At 40.4% G+C, this 17,461-nt stretch overlaps 1 protein-coding gene across 1 annotated transcript; it reads right to left on the bottom strand.

Moving 5' to 3' along the window:
* Positions 1–819: 819 nt before the first annotated feature.
* On the bottom strand, positions 820–17,395 carry LOC136572413 (nicotinamide N-methyltransferase-like). The gene is made up of 3 exons (XM_066572952.1): positions 17,235–17,395; positions 9,300–9,507; positions 820–4,855 (listed from the first exon to the last, which is right to left on the bottom strand). The coding sequence occupies exons 1-3, from the start codon at positions 17,383–17,385 to the stop codon at positions 4,408–4,410; spliced, it is 807 nt and encodes a 268-aa protein (XP_066429049.1). The 5' UTR covers positions 17,386–17,395; the 3' UTR covers positions 820–4,407.
* Between the last annotated feature and the right edge of the window lie 66 nt (positions 17,396–17,461).

The following is a 17,461-nucleotide window of genomic DNA, read 5'->3' as shown; positions in this document are numbered from 1 at the left end:
ATGGGTGCAAAAGTTCATTCTTGAGTCTGTACCAGTACCCATACTTAAACTGTACTGCCTACAGCTGCAAAATGAATTTACATACATGATGAAGACCCTTGGTACAAGCTTTCCAAAATTGACTCATTTGCTGGACTACATAGAAATTTGTTTGTAGCCACTTAGGCTAATTTCACACGACTTCATAACTTTGATATGGGGCCGTGAATCACAGTCCAATATCGTGCTCGTGAGCCTGAGATTTTGGACGGACGCAAGGCATTTTTTGTGTGAAAACCATCTTGCATCATTCTGGGGTAGTAGCGATCCTCCGCCGCGTCTGACAATGGTGGTCGGCAAACCATTCTTCTTGTGCCATTTTTCTTACATTGTTTTGTACATTTCCTCCATTCTCCTGCTGTTCTGGACATTATGTTTGGCACCCAATATGTATTTAATGACTATATCTAATAGCATTACCCTGCTCTCATGTGAAGCAGTAGTCCATAGTAGTCCAGGAAGAGAGGTCTAGACCCTCTAACATGTCAGTTGTTTTCAATTAGTAACCATATCTTGCTCTATACTCTGGTCCATACCTTATGCTTGCCAGTTTACAAGCAAACAAAGCATCCTGGATGTTTTTCTTGGTGAAGTATGCCATTACATTGATCCAGCCCAGACACTGTCCTAAGAGTGGGTTACTAGGATTTTGCAGCACCCTAGAATCCATCCATCTATCCTTTTCTGCATGTTTAAGGCTGGGCTGGTTATTGAAGTCTCTGTCCATTTGTAATTGTTATAAAACATATTTTTTTCCATTTGTAAGTAAACACAACACTGTACATTGCTGCAAATAATTTATTACATTAAAGTTGCACATGGATAGAAATAGTCAGTATTCTTATTACATTCCAAGGACTAACGATCAAAGCAGCTAGAAAATGAAATACTAATCCGCTTACAGAAATATGAAAGGAATGAACATGTGACCAAATTTGTTACATGTGTTACATGCAGATTTTGGTGTGGACTATTTAATGCAAAAGGTGAAATTAACCATATTAATCTATGATGAATCTGCAACATGATTGGTGTGCATAAATTTAGGATTTTAAAACACCCATAATTCAAAATCAAAAGGAAAGTCAAAGTTGCTGTTGGATGCTACGAGATGAAAATGGTGAATTGGCAAAAAATGATGCTGAGGAGGCCAAACTTTTAAATTCCTATTTTGCATCTGTTTTCTCTCAGAAAGTAAATGGAACATCAACTGATCTTCCCTGTGCTTTGGGGAATAAAATAATGTGTGCTATCTATAAGCAGAGAGAAAGGGAGGGAACAAATAGCTAACGTAAATGAATTCAAGTCTCATGGTCCAGATGAATTACATCCTAGGATACTAAAGGAAGCAGCAGAGGTAATTGCTAAACCACTCGCCATAATCCTTGAAAATTCCTGGAGAACAGGAGAAGTACCAGAAGATTGAAAAGGGGCAAATGAAGTCCCTATCTTCAAAAAAGGGAAGAAGGTGAATCTAGAAAACTACAGGCCTGTGAGCCTGACTTCTACACCTGGCAAGATCTTTAAACAAATTATTAAAACATTTAAAGAGTGGTACTTAAAGAGTGGTCATAAATGGCTGCACATCCAAGTGGAAGAATGTATCAAATGGGGTACCGTAAGGCTCTGTCCTAGGCCCAGTGTTGTTCAACAGTTTTATAAATGATCTGGAGCAGGCAATTGAGGGGAAACTGATCAAATTTGCCAATAACACAAAGCTAGGAGGGATAGCTAACCCTAGGGAAAAGAGAGAGAGTATTCAAAAAGATCTAGAGAAGTGGGCAGTGACTAACAGAATGGTATTTAAAAAGAAGATCTGCAAAGTCCTATGTCTGGGCAAGAAAAATGAAAAAAAAAACACTCACAGAATGAGAGGAATTGGGCTAAGCAGCAGAACATGTGAAAACGACTTGGGTATAATAATAGATCACAGACTGAACATGAGTCAATAGTGTGATGTAGCAGCCAAAAAGGCAAACACAATTCTCGGATGTATTAAGGGAAGCATAGAGTCTAGATCACGTGGGGTAATTATCCCCCTCTACTCTTCCTTAGTCAAACCTTATCTGGGATACTGTGTCCAGTTCTGGGCACCACACTTTAAAAAAGACAAAGACAAACTGGAGCAAGTTCAGAGAAGAGTTACTAAGATGGTGAGTGGTCTGCAAATCATGTCCTATGAGGAACGGTTAAAGGATGTGGGAATGTTTTGGTTGCAAAAAGAAGGCTGAGTGGAGTTTTAATAGCTGTCTACAAATATCGGAAGGGCTGTCACACTGCAGAGGGATCACCCTTATTCTCATTTGCACAAGGAAACTGAAAGGGAGGGAAACACAAATTAGATATTAGAAAAACATTTGACAGTGAGAATGATCAATGAGTAGAACAGGTTACCACGGGAGGTTTGTCTAGGAGGACTTAGTGAATCGTGCACTGAGCACGGGGTTGGACCAGATGATCTTGGAGGTTCCTTCCAACTCTACCATTCTATGATTCTATGAGGGAGCACAATAATCATGCACTGGTGCAGTGGAAGGACCTGGTTTTTATAGTTAGCCCAATCAGCAGCAGGGCAGAGCCAGGACAGGGAACCAGACAAGGAGTTCAGGAATATGGCTAAGTCCATCAGAGGAACTGTCCAGATGGCTGGATAGCTCAGCAGAGAGAGCTGCCGCTTGAAACACAGGAGCTCCTGGGTTCAAACCTTGACACAGACAGTGAGTGACTGGGATCATCCCTTTAAAATATTAAAAGCTCCAAAAGTCAGACCATCAGGTGCACAGAGGTGAGTATAGAGAAAAATAAGTGGGAATCAAGCCAGCAGTGCCAGATTCTGCTACCTTTGTTGTTTGTATCAAATGACATGCCCTGCTTAAATGACCAGCACTTTTTCTGTTTTTCATTTGTATTTTTCTGCCACATAGCCGTATGAGGGGCTTGTTTTTTGCAAAACAAGTTGTACTTGTTGATGGTACTATTTAACACAGTTTTCTATTTTGGGGTTTGATACTGTGCCACATAAAAGGTTGGTACACAAAATGAGAATGCTGGTCTGGACAAGAATTTGTGCAAGTGGGTAAGTAACTGGCTCAATGATGGAAAGCAGAGGGTGGTTTTTAATGATATAGACTCTAATTGGATCCCCGATATTAGTGGAGTGCGACAGATGTCTGTATTTGGCCCTATTCTTTTTAATATACATATTACTGACCTGGTAGAAGGATTGCACAGTAAAATATCAAGATTTGCAGATCAAAAGCGACAAATACTGTTAAACACTGAAAAATGTAAGGATATGCACATGGGCAGCAAAAATGCATGTCACCATTACACCCTTAATGGGAAAATGCTGGGCAACAATGACACGGAAAAGGATTTGGAGATTTTAATTATTTGCAAACTTAACTGAAACAACCAGTGTCAGGCAGCTGCTGCCAAGGCAAATGGGATAGGGGTGAATCAATAGAGGTCTTGGGGCACACGACAAATACATTGTTCTTCCTCTTTACAAAAATGAAAAACGTTTAGGACCGTGCTAGACAGTAGAGCAAAATGTGATTGTTCTCCGTAAGAGAAACCAAGTAATCTTGTAGATATAATGCATTTGAATGGCTAACAAAGATACATGATGTTATAGCGAGCTTTTGAACCTACTCAGGGTTATTCCTGAGCATGCTTTGAAAAAGAAGGTATTCACATTTCTAGCACCGCATGCAAATTCCTGGCAAGCTGTAAATCCATCTCTCTCTGCTCCAGCAATCAAGCTCTTGTGCATCTGGCAGGAGCTCCAGGCCGGTGCATGACTAGTTTATCTGTCGCTTTTGTAGGTAGATTCAGTAAACTCAACTGCACATGTGTGGCTAATCCCCCAATTCTGGTCCTACCATCTATTTGGTCACTACTTTGATGACATTGAGGACTTCTCATCAACATAATGGTAGTGAGGTCATGTGTTAGGGATGGTAAGTAAGCTATCAGAGACAGTCCAGCCAGCCCACTTGATCGCTCTCTTGAAATTTGTATCCAACACAGAAAGTGTGAATAATTTTTTTTAAGGTATTATTTGACTAGGATGCTTAACAAAATAACTTTGGAAATATACAGTACTTCATGGTTGTTATCGATGTTGCAGATTTATAGCCTCAGAACTGATGACAGGTTCCTATTAAGTCAGAGGAATGGAGTGTCTTCTATGTTTTTTCTCGCAATGAATCAAGCATTTTTAGTAACTAGAGATGGGTATTGTAAATAGCCAATTGTATAATATTTGCATGGAGCATATTTAGCATAATTAAATCATAGCTTAATCATAACAATAGTAAAATCAGGAAGCAATAGCAGACTAACTGCACAGAGATACATTTATGGCTATGCAGCTTCTCTGTTCTTTGGTTCTTCCACCTTACAGGCAATGATAAACACCGCTGCTTCGTGGTCTATTTTGTCAGAGCACATCATTCGATTAAACTTCTTATAATGCTTGATTTCAAAACCTTCTCCAATTATAACCTTCTTAATGAAATTCTCATCACAATAAAAGACATGAAACGTATTTTGGCCAACTTGAATGTAAGAGGTCTTAGTACATGCATAAACTATGAGATATCCCCCAACATTCATTACATAGGAAAGTTTCCTTAGCCATCTTCTGTATTCATCATGATTCTTGCTCATAGATTCCAGAAACCATATACTTATGACAATGTCAGCTTTCATCAAGCTTAATGAATCCACAGGGTCACCTTTACTGAAGTCCAATTTGGAAATATTCTTAATTTTTCTTCTTAGGTTTTCTTCTTCATCTTCTGAATCATCACTGTAAGAGAAACATTTCAGGACACAGGTGATTAGCACTTATAGAATCGAAGCATACTTCAAGAAGAGGTTTCTAATCTTTATGTCTAAAAAGTAAATGTGGAGTCTTTATCTTGTAACATTGGACATTTTTGTTTCAAATTTCTCCTTCCTTTATAGGGACTGTATCAAGATATAAAGTTATTCCCCACCTACAGAGGTCTGACGGCTGAAACTCTTGCTAAATCCCAGAATAAGGGTTAATATGGTCATTCATGCATTCTACTAATTTATTCATTTCAAAGACAGCTAAAAAAAATGAAATGATTGGAGTGCCGACGTGCATGCGCTTCGTCCTCTGCATTCCTGTGGGGACAATCAGGACCTTAGTTCTTAGGATAGGTGAGGGTTCTGATGTTCAGATGCTCACCAATCATAAAGCTATGATATAACCCCCTCAGCTCCTTAATGACACAGGATGTGCAGTTATATCCTCTGCTTTCAGGATTTTAATGGAAGGCGATTGGGAGTTAATTCTGCTACTTACAATGTGGGTGCCCGCTGTTTCTTACAGCTGATACTCGCCCACAAGGTCTCTGATTAGCACACCTGCTCATCGTGACTGTTAACCATTTAAATGCTGCAGTCAATTGTGACAGTGCACAATCACAGAAAATGGCCATATACTTACTGACTAAGGAGGGCTGATAGCTGCATCCTCTCAGCATACAAGTAGCATACTGCTCCTTGTGGGAGTATACACCAAGCAGCTACCCCTCTTTATATTAGGAGGCTGTGTGAGTGGCTAGTTCATCGGTGTCCCTCACAGGTGTAATTAGCTCCCTCATTTGGTAGTCTGCTACCTGCATGATGAGAGAATGTAGCTATCTGCCCTCCTTAGTCAGTAAGTTTATGGTCATTTTCTGTGATTGTTTTTATGTTTTTATATTTCTACTTCTGTGACGTAATTGTGGCTGCATTTAAATGCCTTCATTGGAGTTCGGGGGTCCTGTGGTAAGGCTTCATAGATTATATTAAACTGTGATCAGACAGGTAATCAAACTATTTCAAGCTCATGCCTTTATGTGGACTAAAAATAAAAATGTGTTTAAAAAAGTTTTAATCAATACTAGCTTACCCGTCACACGTTGCTGCGAAGACAGACATACATACATACATTCGTTTTTATATATCTAGATAACAACCAATCACAGCGCAGCTTTTATGTTACCTCAGTGGTATAATATATAACAACCAATCACAGCGCAGCTTACATGTTACCTCAGCTGAAAGAGAAATAACAACCAATCACAGCACAACTTTTATTCTGCCTCAGCAATATTAAAAAATAGCAACCAATCACAGAGCAGCATTCATTTTACCTTAGCGGTATAATATATAGCAACAAATCACAGCACAGCTTTCATGTAACCTCAGTAGTATGAGAAGTAGCAACCAATCACAGCACAGCTTTCATGTAACCTGAGTAGTATAATAAGTAACAACCAATCACAGCACAGCTTTCATGTTACCTCAGCAGTATAAGAAATAGCAACCAATTACAGCACAGTTTTCATTTTACCTCAGCATTCTCAAAATCCAGCAATTGTCTTACAAAACATTCGGTGGATGCATCATTTTGTAGTTGGACACGCATCCCGTTGCTCGTAATGCCTTTTGCTTTCGTGCTTGAAATGGAAATCAAACGATCTTTGTCTGGGGGGTATAACTGTCGATGATGCTCACACACGCGCCACCTATCGTAGGATAGTTGTACTATGCCAGTAATCTTCCCAGGAGTGTACTCAACAACTTCCCAAAGTTTCATGGCGATTGGATGAATGGTGTAGTGATGTATAAAGGACAGACAGACATACATTCATTTTTATATATATAGTTGACATCAGGAAGTAAGAGAATTAGATTCCGTACGTAAAATTTTGACGCTAATTCCTTTGCGCTTAGAATTTAATAATCGAGTTGGGACCCATTAGCTTTTCCTATTTATGACATAATCAATGCTCGTGCCAAATTACAACGGGAAGTGAGAGAATTAGATTCCGTACGTAAAATTTGGACGCTAATTCTTTTGTTTTTAGAATTGAAAAATGGAGTTAGGACCCATTAACGTTTCCTATTTATGACATAATCAATGCTCGTGCCAAATTTCAAGTTTCTATGACATTGGGAAGTGAGAGAATAAGATTATGTACGTAAACTTTGGACGCTAATTCTTTCGCGCTTAGACTTAAATAATTGAGTTGGGACCCATTAATGTTTCCTATTTATGACATAATCAATGCTCGTGACAAATTTTAAAGGGGTTGTCCCGCTCCGAAACGTTTTGTTTTTTTTTTCAACCCCCCCCCCCCCGTTTGGCGCGAGACAACCCCGATGCAGGGGTTAAAAAAGAACACCGGACAGCGCTTACCTTAATCCCCGCGCTCCGGTGACTTCTTACTTACCCGGTGAAGATGGCCGCCGGGATCTTCTACCTCCGTGGACCGCAGCTCTTCTGTGCGGTCCATTGCCGATTCCAGCCTCCTAATTGGCTGGAATCGGCACGTGACGGGGAGGAGCTACACGGAGCTACACCGAGCCCCATTGAGAAGAGCAGAAGACCCGGACTGCGCAAGCGCGTCTAATTTGGCCATTAGACGGCGAAAATTAGACGGCAACCATGGAGACGAGGACGTCAGCAACGGAACAGGTAAGTGAATAACTTTTGATAACTTCTGTATGGCTCATAATTAATGCACAATGTACATTGCAAAGTGCATTAATATGGCCATACAGAAGTGTATAGACCCACTTGCTGCCGCGGGACAACCCCTTTAAGTTTCTATGATATCGGGAAGTGAGAAAATTAGATTCCGTACGTAAAATTTGGACGCTAATTCTTTTGCGCTTAGAATTGAATAATCGAGTTGGGACCCATTAGCTTTTCCTATTTATGACATAATCAATGCTCGTGCCAAATTTCAAGTTTCTATGACATTGGGAAGTGAGAAAATTAGATTCCGTACATAAAATTGGAAGCTAATTCTTTTGCGCTTAGAATTGAATAATCGAGTTGGGACCCATTAGCTCTTCCTATTTATGACATAATCAATGCTCGTGCCAAATTTCAGGTTTCTATGACATCAGGAAGCGAGAGAAATAGTGGCAATGATGGAAATCGAACGATCTACGTGGGAGGGGGGCGTAACTGTCGACGACGCTCGCACGCGTGCCATTTATCATAGCATAACTGTACTATGCCTTTAATCTTCCCAGGAGTGTACTCAACAACTGAGTACAAAGTTTCATGACGATCGGATGAATGGTGTAGTAGCGCATAAAGGACAAACAGACAGACAGACACACACTCATACATTCAATTTTATATATATAGATTTTAAAAAAGTTTATAAAGAAAACTTTTTCCCATATTTATAATAACAAAAATCTAATTTAAACCCCCCAAAACATCAAAGTAATGCATTCTTTATCCTGTGTGGGAAACGTTGTCAGAAATAAAAAATACACAACATCAGAACCGTGCTTCTGGTCACACATTCTCAAAGAAAAAATATAATAAACAGTGATAAAAAAAAAAATCATATGCACTTAAATATGGTACAAATTGAAACTACATGATGACCCACAAAAAAGAAGCCCTCATCTCATACAACTACGTTAAAGCTGTCAAAAAATGGCAGCAAAAATGTATTTTACTTTTTTCAAAAAATAGTGTATTTTTTAAAATAGTACAGCAAAAAAAACTTACATAAAGTTAGTATCATAGTAATCATACTGATCCATGAAACGTCATTTTTGCTGTAGTGTGTAGACCGTAGAAACAAGACCCTCTCCAAATATGGCAGAATTTCCCATTTCACTCTACTTAGAATTTTTCAGTACGTTATATGGTACATTACATAGTACTATTGAAAAATACAACTCGTTCCACAAAAAAACAAGCTCCCAGATATCTACATTGAAATAAAAGAGCTATGATTTTTTTTAAAGTGATGAGGAAGAACTGAAAATAAAAATTAAAAAAAAGGCGGAGGCCCTTAAGGAGCTAAGGAGTTTTCGGCCCATAGTAAGTGATGGCATGCTGCTAGGAGTTGCCATTACTTACTGATTGATGCTTGGAGTGTTCTGCTGGAAGCTTCAGGTTTGGGCATTCATGTTAGTTTGATATGTACCATCTATCTAAACATTTAATGAAATGAGCTGCAAGACTTCATCCGTGTGGCAGATTTTAAATCTGTAGCATGTCATTTTCACCACTAATTTTACCCTTTGAATGCATAATAAATCCTTCACAATATGAATCGGGATTTTGCCACAGAATCACTGCAGATTTTGTTGAGGAATAAAAGATGGAATTTCTGCTATGGAAAATCCACCCTGTGTGGCGGCACCCTTATGGCTGTACTCTGTCACATGAGGAGAAAGTGTAAATGATAATACTAAACCTGTTTCCTTTTATCTGCTTTAAGACTTCTACGACATGAGACCAATCACAGGCATCTGCGTCCTTATTCATCCATTTTTCAAATTCCTTCATGCTGCTATCATTCAGTTCAAGAATTCTAATATCTTCAATGAAGGCGTTCATCGCAAGAAGATGAGAAATAGTAGGAGCTGGGCAGAAATCAAGTACGGTTTTTCCACACACCACACCTATGGGTGAAATATATTGCAATCACCATTTATTTAAAGACTCAAAGTTTTCTCAGACTCTCTTATTTTTAACTGTTTTAATAATGCAGTCTGCAAAGCTATTGCTGGCAATAGGTCTCGTTCATATCAGCATTGGACGGTCCATTTGGAACCTCTGTTGCTGAATTCAGTTGAAACAGCACAAAATAGCATAGCACGCTGTGTTATTTCATCCTATAAAATGCTGGAAACCCGTCCTGAAATGGCTCAACTGTTTTTTTATTTCCACTGTTTGGTTCCATCATATGAAGATTCAGATTACTGAAGGTAAGGTCAGTTACTTGAGCGAGCATTGCTCATCTATATAGAGCAGTGGTCCCCACCTTTTTTCCTCCAGGGACCGGCCTCAAGCAAGATGATTTTTCCATGGCCCGGCAGGGCGGGGTGGGGGTGGGGCTTTGGTCATATGGGGGCGGGCTTATGCAGCGCTATACACCAAACAGCACTGTAGACCGGGGGGTGCTGCTAGGACCACTCTGCTGCCCTGCTACACTTCCTGGCACCCTCAGATATGCGCTCACCGGATCCAATGCATTGTCCGTGTGACCATGTCCCCCCTGCGCTGCAAGAACCCTAAAGTCTTGGAATCCCGTCAGCTCTGGCGGCGTGGTTCCTGAGGTCCCCGCTATGTTCTCCGCTCCTGCGCGATCACTGCTATGCTGGCGAGCCCCCACCCCCACCACCGGTAGCAGACAGCAGCACACGATGGAGCGTGTCCTCCCTGCCGCAGTACTAGCCAATCGGAAGCTAGGGGGCGTTGACTCCAAAGTCCGCTCAGCCCCCTAGCTTCCAGTGACGTGACATCAAAGTACAACAGTACCGTGGACCCCTGCTATAGAGGATTTAATCTGAGGAAAATAGTGTCTTTGAGGAAAAATTTTGTATTGCCACCAGTCAATTCCAAACCTGCCTTCCTCATTTCTTGGGAGAGGGAACTTCGTATCTCCCTCTCCATGAATGACTCCGGTCTGATTCTAAAGACTGCACGCGGACACTCTGCCTGTATTTTATCTCAGGAAAACCACTACAAAACTACTGGTAAGATGGTATATGACTTTGTAGTGGTTATTTGACCAAAAAAATAGCATCCCATAACAGATGCGGGAGGTGCGACTCTGATGTGGGCTCCTTCCTATATATCTGGTGTGAATGTCTGTTCTTTCCTTTTTGGCAGTCGATAGAGGGGGTTCTCCGGAAACTCACTACTTGTAACTTCACCATTACTTCCGAGATGGCCTTCTGAGCATTTTCACCCTTTGAAGCATAGGTTGGTGGCATTTCTACTGGATGCTGCTAAGGCACTTATACCGTGCCTTTGGCTGCAAAAATTACCTCCCACATTGGATCAATGGGTTGATGGGGTAGATCCCCTGTATAATCTTGAGGAGCTGACTAGCTGGTCGAGGGTCACGCATGAAATTCATACTCATTTGGGATCTCTGGCGCTTAATGCGGAAAGATCTGTGAGTCCCAGGTGGTGCCTCGAGTGTTTGGATGGGGTGAGTCAGTGTCTTTGATGGAGGTCCCTGTGCTTAATGGGCAATATGAGAGCTATATACAATTTCCTCACTCCCCCCTCCTCTATTCTTCCCTCCCCTTATTCTTTCCCTCATCTATTTCTTCTTGTCTCCATCTGTCTGTCTTCGTTCGTCTTATTTGTAATTGTTTATTAGTTTGTTCTCATCTATTAAATGTAAGCGTTTTGAAGATAATCTTGGCTCTTTACCCGGGGGACGGGCTGAGCACCGCCTCTCCCCCCCCCCCCCTTCCTGCACTATAACTAAGTATATTCTTGTAGAGTTAGTGAGGCTTTCGATATTTTCCTGACGACCTAGTTTTGGTCCTATGTGTCTGTATTGTTCATGTAGAATTTCAATAAATACTGATAAAAAAAAAAACAATCACTTCAGTAACTCAGTGATGTACAAAGTGACTTCACATTTCTTGACATATTTTAAGATGCAACAAATCTATCAGCATGGTTCAACATTTGATAAATATATTGCATCTGTAAATTGTGGAAGGGAAGAAAAGCTGCCATCATATATTCTCAAGATGATAAATACCCCCATTGAAGTTCACTAGACACAGCAAAACTGTCAAGAAAAGAGAGCAAAGTTTGAGGGACGTGAGGTTTTAAGACAGGGGGTTATTAACTGAGACATTTTAAAAAGTCACAAACTTTTCAAGTACTTTCACTCCAGTAGATAGGTTGTGTAAAAAGTGTAGGGAAATCTCTAAAAGTATTCAAGGATACAAAAAAAAGTGCTGAAAGAGGGTCTGTAAGCCAGAAAAAGGGCATAAAACTCCTCTAATAATAAATTCCCCCCATTTGGGCTTAGTATGAATTCTCCTGAGACTTTTTTAGTAGCTATTTAAAAACTTGCTTCCTGTAGTAGGCAGGTTAGTCTGTGTATGCCAGGTATGGAATACTTTCAGTGCCACATATCCAGAAGAATTAGAGTAGGCATTGTTAGATATAGCCATTAGATTGTTTAACACTTTTGAAAGGAGCAATTTCTGTAGAATGTAGAGAATGAAAAGCAGACTGTATGGGGTCAACAAGAGAATTATCTGAGAAATAGCTTTTTAGGTGAAAGTAGACTTGACATTTTAGTAGTCTAGAGATGAAGGTTAAGGTAAAGTCCCATGGTGCAAACACCGAGTCATGACTGATTCCTAGGCTGATGTCACATCGTGATGTTTTCTTGGTAGACGGTTTTTGCGGGGTGGTTTGCCATTCCCCAGTAATCTTTTCCTCCCCAACAAGCTGGGTACTCATTTTACTGACCTTGGAAGGATGGAAAGCTAAGTCAACCTTGAGCTGGCTACCTGAACCCGCAACCTTCAGGTCATGAGTGAAAGCTTAAGACTGCATTTCTGCTGCCTTAACACTTTGCGCAACACAAGGCTCAGGTGGAAATTGGAAATGGGTCAGTAATTGGTAGCATAGGACGAGTCCAGTGTTAGCTTCTTTAGTAATGGGGATAAAATAGTATGCTTAAAAGGAGAAGGGAAAGATATCAGAAGAAAAAAAGACAAGTTATATATTGTTATGATGTGACTAATGACAGCTGGGAAGAGAGATCAGGGGAAGTATGAGCGGATAGGGTTACTAATGCTGGTAGTAGGGTAAGAAGAAGAGAGGAGCTTGGAGGCTTCCTCTTCTGTTGTGGCATATGCTAGGAGTCAAATAGAGGGGGTGAAAAAGATAAGAAGATCAAAGCTATTGAGGGATTGGAAAGTTATTTCCTGCCATATGTTAGCAATTTTCTCTTTGAAATTTGCCTCCAGAATCTTCAGCATTGAGATTTATCATATGGGGCTGTACTTAAGGGTTAAGGAGGGAGTAAAGGTGTCATAGAGTTGTGTTTGCGTTGTTGAATAGTAAGGAGATGAGGGAGGTGAAGTAGGCTTGTTTGGCATGGTGAAGGGAAAAGTTGTACTGTATATTTTGAGCATAGATTTTTGGTGGAGGAAATCTGCAGATGAGTGCTATTTTCTCAATAGGTTTTCAGCACATTTAGAGCACCACCAAAGGCAATGTGTTTGATGCATAAGCTATGGTTGCCACTCTATGCAACAGGAGGGTGGGAGCATGGGGGGCACCACTTCATCCAGTGCATTTTTGAAAGTTTTCTATAGTTTTCAGCCATCGTATCGGCACAAGAGAAGAAAAGGATTGGTGACAGCAATGCATGTAAGGAGACTAAATTTCTGGATGTAAACTGTCTGTAGATTTCTCTGTTAGTGCGATAGGTAGGAGTGTCTGCCATTTCCTCCACCTTACATTGGAGCGCTAATCTCATCTCTTTACTTAGTTTTGAAGCAGAGATCTTAAGTAAAAAGATAAGCTATAGTAACAATAATTATGTTTAAATACAATTTGCTATAGTAACTTATAAGCAATATCAATGGAAATGCTTACTGACATCTTGTTTTTCTGACATCTCCCGACCAACCTAAACCTTATATCTTCATCTCAGTCTGTGGTACCCCATAACCCCTCGGCAGCACGCTCACTGTCTTGGGGTCATATTTGTTTTTCACTTTTCCTTCACTCCCCACAATCAGTCACCTGAAAAACGTCTCCTGAATCCAGTCTTTCCTTACTATGGAAACAGCAAAACTCTTACTTTTGCCCTTTCCCACTCTCGGCTTGACTACTGATCAGTTTTCCCATCACTAAACTCTCTCATTTTCCACTCCATTCTGAATACAGCAGTCAGACTCATCTTTTTGTCACGTCACTAAACTGATATCTCCATCACTGGCAGCACATCAAATATAGAATACAATTTAAACCCCCCACTGTCATCAATAAGGCTGCCCCATCCTATATCTCCTCCCTATCCATGTCCTTTGCTCTGCTAAGGATTTTAGATTAAATTCTGCTCTAATCCAAACCTCCCACTCCAAAATGTTTCCTGAATCACACCAGTTGTCAGGGATCGAACCCAGGAACCTGGCTTGCATCTTGTCTTATGTGGAAAAGGACAGCATCCTTCTCGATAACCCCCATAGCTTCATTGTGGCTATGGTTCAAGTGTTCGATGACCCCAACCACTATGCAATGGCTGAACAAAGGTTGCATAATTTCTGACGAGTTGACATTTGGTCACCGAGTATACAGCTCAATTTTGTTGTTGGGCCAATGACACTGCGTGGAACCCCGGTGTGCAGCTGAGTCAGTTCCGGGGTTTCAGAATGGGTTAAAGATGAGTGGCAGAGTGGAGACCCTGGATGATTTGAAAGACTTGATCCAACTAAGCATCTGCATAGGTCAGAGGCTTACAAATTGGCCAAAGGAGAAGTTACAGTTGTTCAGAAATAGCACATCCTATTTGCTTAGTCTATCCACCCTAAACCCCAACCAAGGTTGAACTCTTCACCAGACCATTGCAGATCAATGCAATCCACAAAGCCCTCTCCATGGCAGAGAAAGAGAGGTGCTACTCTGAGAATTTCTGCCTGTACTGCAGGGGGCCTGGTCATTATGCTACAAACTGTCCTAATAAGTTCCAGAGGACCATCACCCTCACACATGATAAGATCCTAATTAACTCTGCCATTCTGAAAAGCCTTATACTACTCTGACAGCCATCCCATCCATCACCCAAGAAGACAAGGAGAGGCATCACCCATCCCTCCATTTCATTATCCCGATCAAGAATACTATGGGGAGCCACAAAATCTTATGCATTGCCATGTGAAATTCAGGAACTGGAGGGAATTTCATGGACTGCCAATATGCTCTTGATAACCATATTGCAACCAGAGCTAAAACTGAACCTGTTGACATCTAAACGATGCATAGATCCCCCCCCCCCTGGTTTCTGGGCCTGTCACTCAGGAGACAAGCAAACTGGATATTCACAGAGAGCGAGTTCATCCTGAGATAATCAGTTTTCAATTCATCTTCTCTCTGAAATTTCCAGTCATCCTAGGGATCCCTTGGTTCTCTACTCACAACCCAGCCATTAACTGAGAATCAAGAACTATAACCTTCCCCTAAGAGCATTGTAAGGAGAATTTCCAATTCAAGCTGCCCACTTCCAGTCAGGATCAAGATCCCAAGAGTACTCCTCCAGAAAATGAGAAGTTGCCACCACAATACCAGCCATTCAGCTACATCTGAAGCAAAAAGAACATTCATCAATTGCCCCCTCATTGGCCATATGATTGTCCTATTGATCTGCTCCCTGGATTTTCTACTACATTTTGGCATATCTACAACCTTTCGTAACCATAGTTAAAATTCCTTTGGGAATATCTTCATCTGGCCCTCTTTTTCCCAGGCAAAGCACCCATATTCTTCATTGAAAAGAAAGATTTTACTCTTTAGCCATGCATTGATTACCAGGAACTGAACAGAATTACTATTAAGAATCACTATCCTATCCCGGTAATCTCAGAACTCCTAGAGAGGCTTCGGGCAGCCAAAGTCTTTACTAAACTGGACCTCGGGGGAACATATAATCTAGTACGGATCTGCCCTGAAAATGAATGGAAAACAGCCTTTAGCACAAGATATGGACACTTTTAATATCTAGTAATACCATTTGGAGTCCGCCACCTATCAACATTTTATTAACAACGCATTTCGAGAACTGTTGGGTCAATTTGTGGTGGCTTACCTTGATGACATCCATATTTTCTCCAATAACTTGGAGGATTAACGTACTCACATACGGTTGGTCTTGGAGTGACTCCGAAATAACTGTCTATATAGCAAACTAGCTGAAATACACAGCTTGACTGCAGTTAACTTGGTACAGGTGTTTATGTGTTCTTAGCACTGAAAATTTTATGGAGTCATGCTTACTTCAGAGGAACCGAGGAATAAAATAAATATACACATAGAGGAGCATTAGATTTTCCTCAGACTGTGTGTACCAATGTCTTTCTGCAGAATGTGCCACCCCTGCCACTCCCCTTACTTTTTACCTTTTAGGGTTACATCCCTTTTTATTTAAATGTACCCCCAGACTGGAGGTTGCAGCCCTTTCTTAGCCTTAAAGGTCTGCTCCATCCCTGCAGTCTATGGCCGCTTCCTTATGTATTTTACAGCCTTTCAATATGTACGCAGAGGTCAGTTATATCCATTTGTTATACACATAGAAGTGAGGTAGATTCTCCTCCGTATATACACACAGCGGTTAGTTAGATGCTCATCAGAATATACACAAAGACAAGCATTAGCTTCTCCTCAGTATATACACATCGAGGCGAGGTAGATTCTCCTTAATATACAAAAAAATATCTCTGGGCCTTATGATTTTTGAGAAAAAAGAACTACGTCATGTCTTGCAGAGTTTTACAGTTTTTCATGCTTAGAATTTACTTTTCCTATTAGGATGTAAAGAATGGTAGTGGCAAATTTCAGGTTTGTACAACACCGGGAAGTTAGAGATTAGATTAGTTACATTACATAGGGATGCACTCACTTTTGCGCTTAGCACTGAATAATCAAGTTGTGACTTCTTTACTTTTCCTCTGTATGACCTTAGAATGGTTGTGCCAAATTTCAAATTTGTACAACACAAGGAAATTACATTACATAGGTGTGCACTTACTTTTGCACTTAGCATTGATTAATTGAGTTGTTACCCCTTTATTTGATCTATTTAGGACCTAAGGAATGATTGTGCCAAATTTCAAGTTTGTACAACACCGTAAGTTAGAGAATTAGATTAGTTACATTACATAGCGATGCACTTACTTTTGTACTTAACACTGAATAATCAGTTTGTGACCCCTTTACTTTTCCTGTGCATGACCTAAAGAATGCTTGTGCTAAATTTCAAGTTTGTATGACACCAGGAAGTTACATAACATAGGGGTGCACTTACTTTCTCCTCAGTATACTAATAATTTCCTTAAGCGTTATGGTTTCTAAGAAAAGAACTATGTTAGGTATCACAGATTTGCACAGTTTTTCACACTTAGAATTGAATATTGAAGTTGCAACCCATTGACTTTTCCTATGTAGGACCTAAAGAATGCTTGTGTCAAATTTCATGTCTGTACGACACCAGTAAGTTAAAGAATTAGATTAGGTACATTACATAGGGGTGCCAATGCTTTTGCAATTAGCATTGAGTAATCAAGTTGTGACCCCTTTACTTTTCCTATTTAGGACCTAAAGAATGCTCCTGCCAAATTCCATAACATATTGTTGCACTCACCTGTACTAAATGCTTTGTGTATTTCTTGCATCATATTTATAGTTGATTCCTTAAAAAGTGAGTATGGCACATGTCGAGACAAGAAGAGCTCATAGTGAGTTTTGGCATCAATGTCATGAACACCGAAAAACTTCTTACAGCTGGAGTCCATGTTGCATCTGTTCATAGCAGATTAGTAATGTTCGTAAAGTAAAATTAGTTTTTATAGATAATTTCATTAGTTCCCT

This window comes from Eleutherodactylus coqui, chromosome 7, assembly GCF_035609145.1.
Source record: "Eleutherodactylus coqui strain aEleCoq1 chromosome 7, aEleCoq1.hap1, whole genome shotgun sequence".
Taxonomy (NCBI): Eukaryota; Metazoa; Chordata; class Amphibia; order Anura; family Eleutherodactylidae; genus Eleutherodactylus; species Eleutherodactylus coqui.
This window is presented reverse-complemented; position numbering and strand designations above follow the sequence as displayed.

What these genes read in the sequence shown, in the direction of transcription:
- LOC136572413 (XM_066572952.1), bottom strand. Translation starts at nt 17,385, where the DNA reads ATGGACTCCAGCTGTAAGAAGTTTTTCGGTGTTCATGACATTGATGCC. An exon ending in ACACAAAGCATTTAGTACAG is followed by an intron (nt 9,508 to 17,234) that starts GTGAGTGCAACA and finishes TTTCACCCATAG; the next exon opens with GTGTGGTGTGTGGAAAAACC. An exon ending in AAGCAGATAAAAGGAAACAG is followed by an intron (nt 4,856 to 9,299) that starts GTTTAGTATTAT and finishes TTTCTCTTACAG; the next exon opens with TGATGATTCAGAAGATGAAG.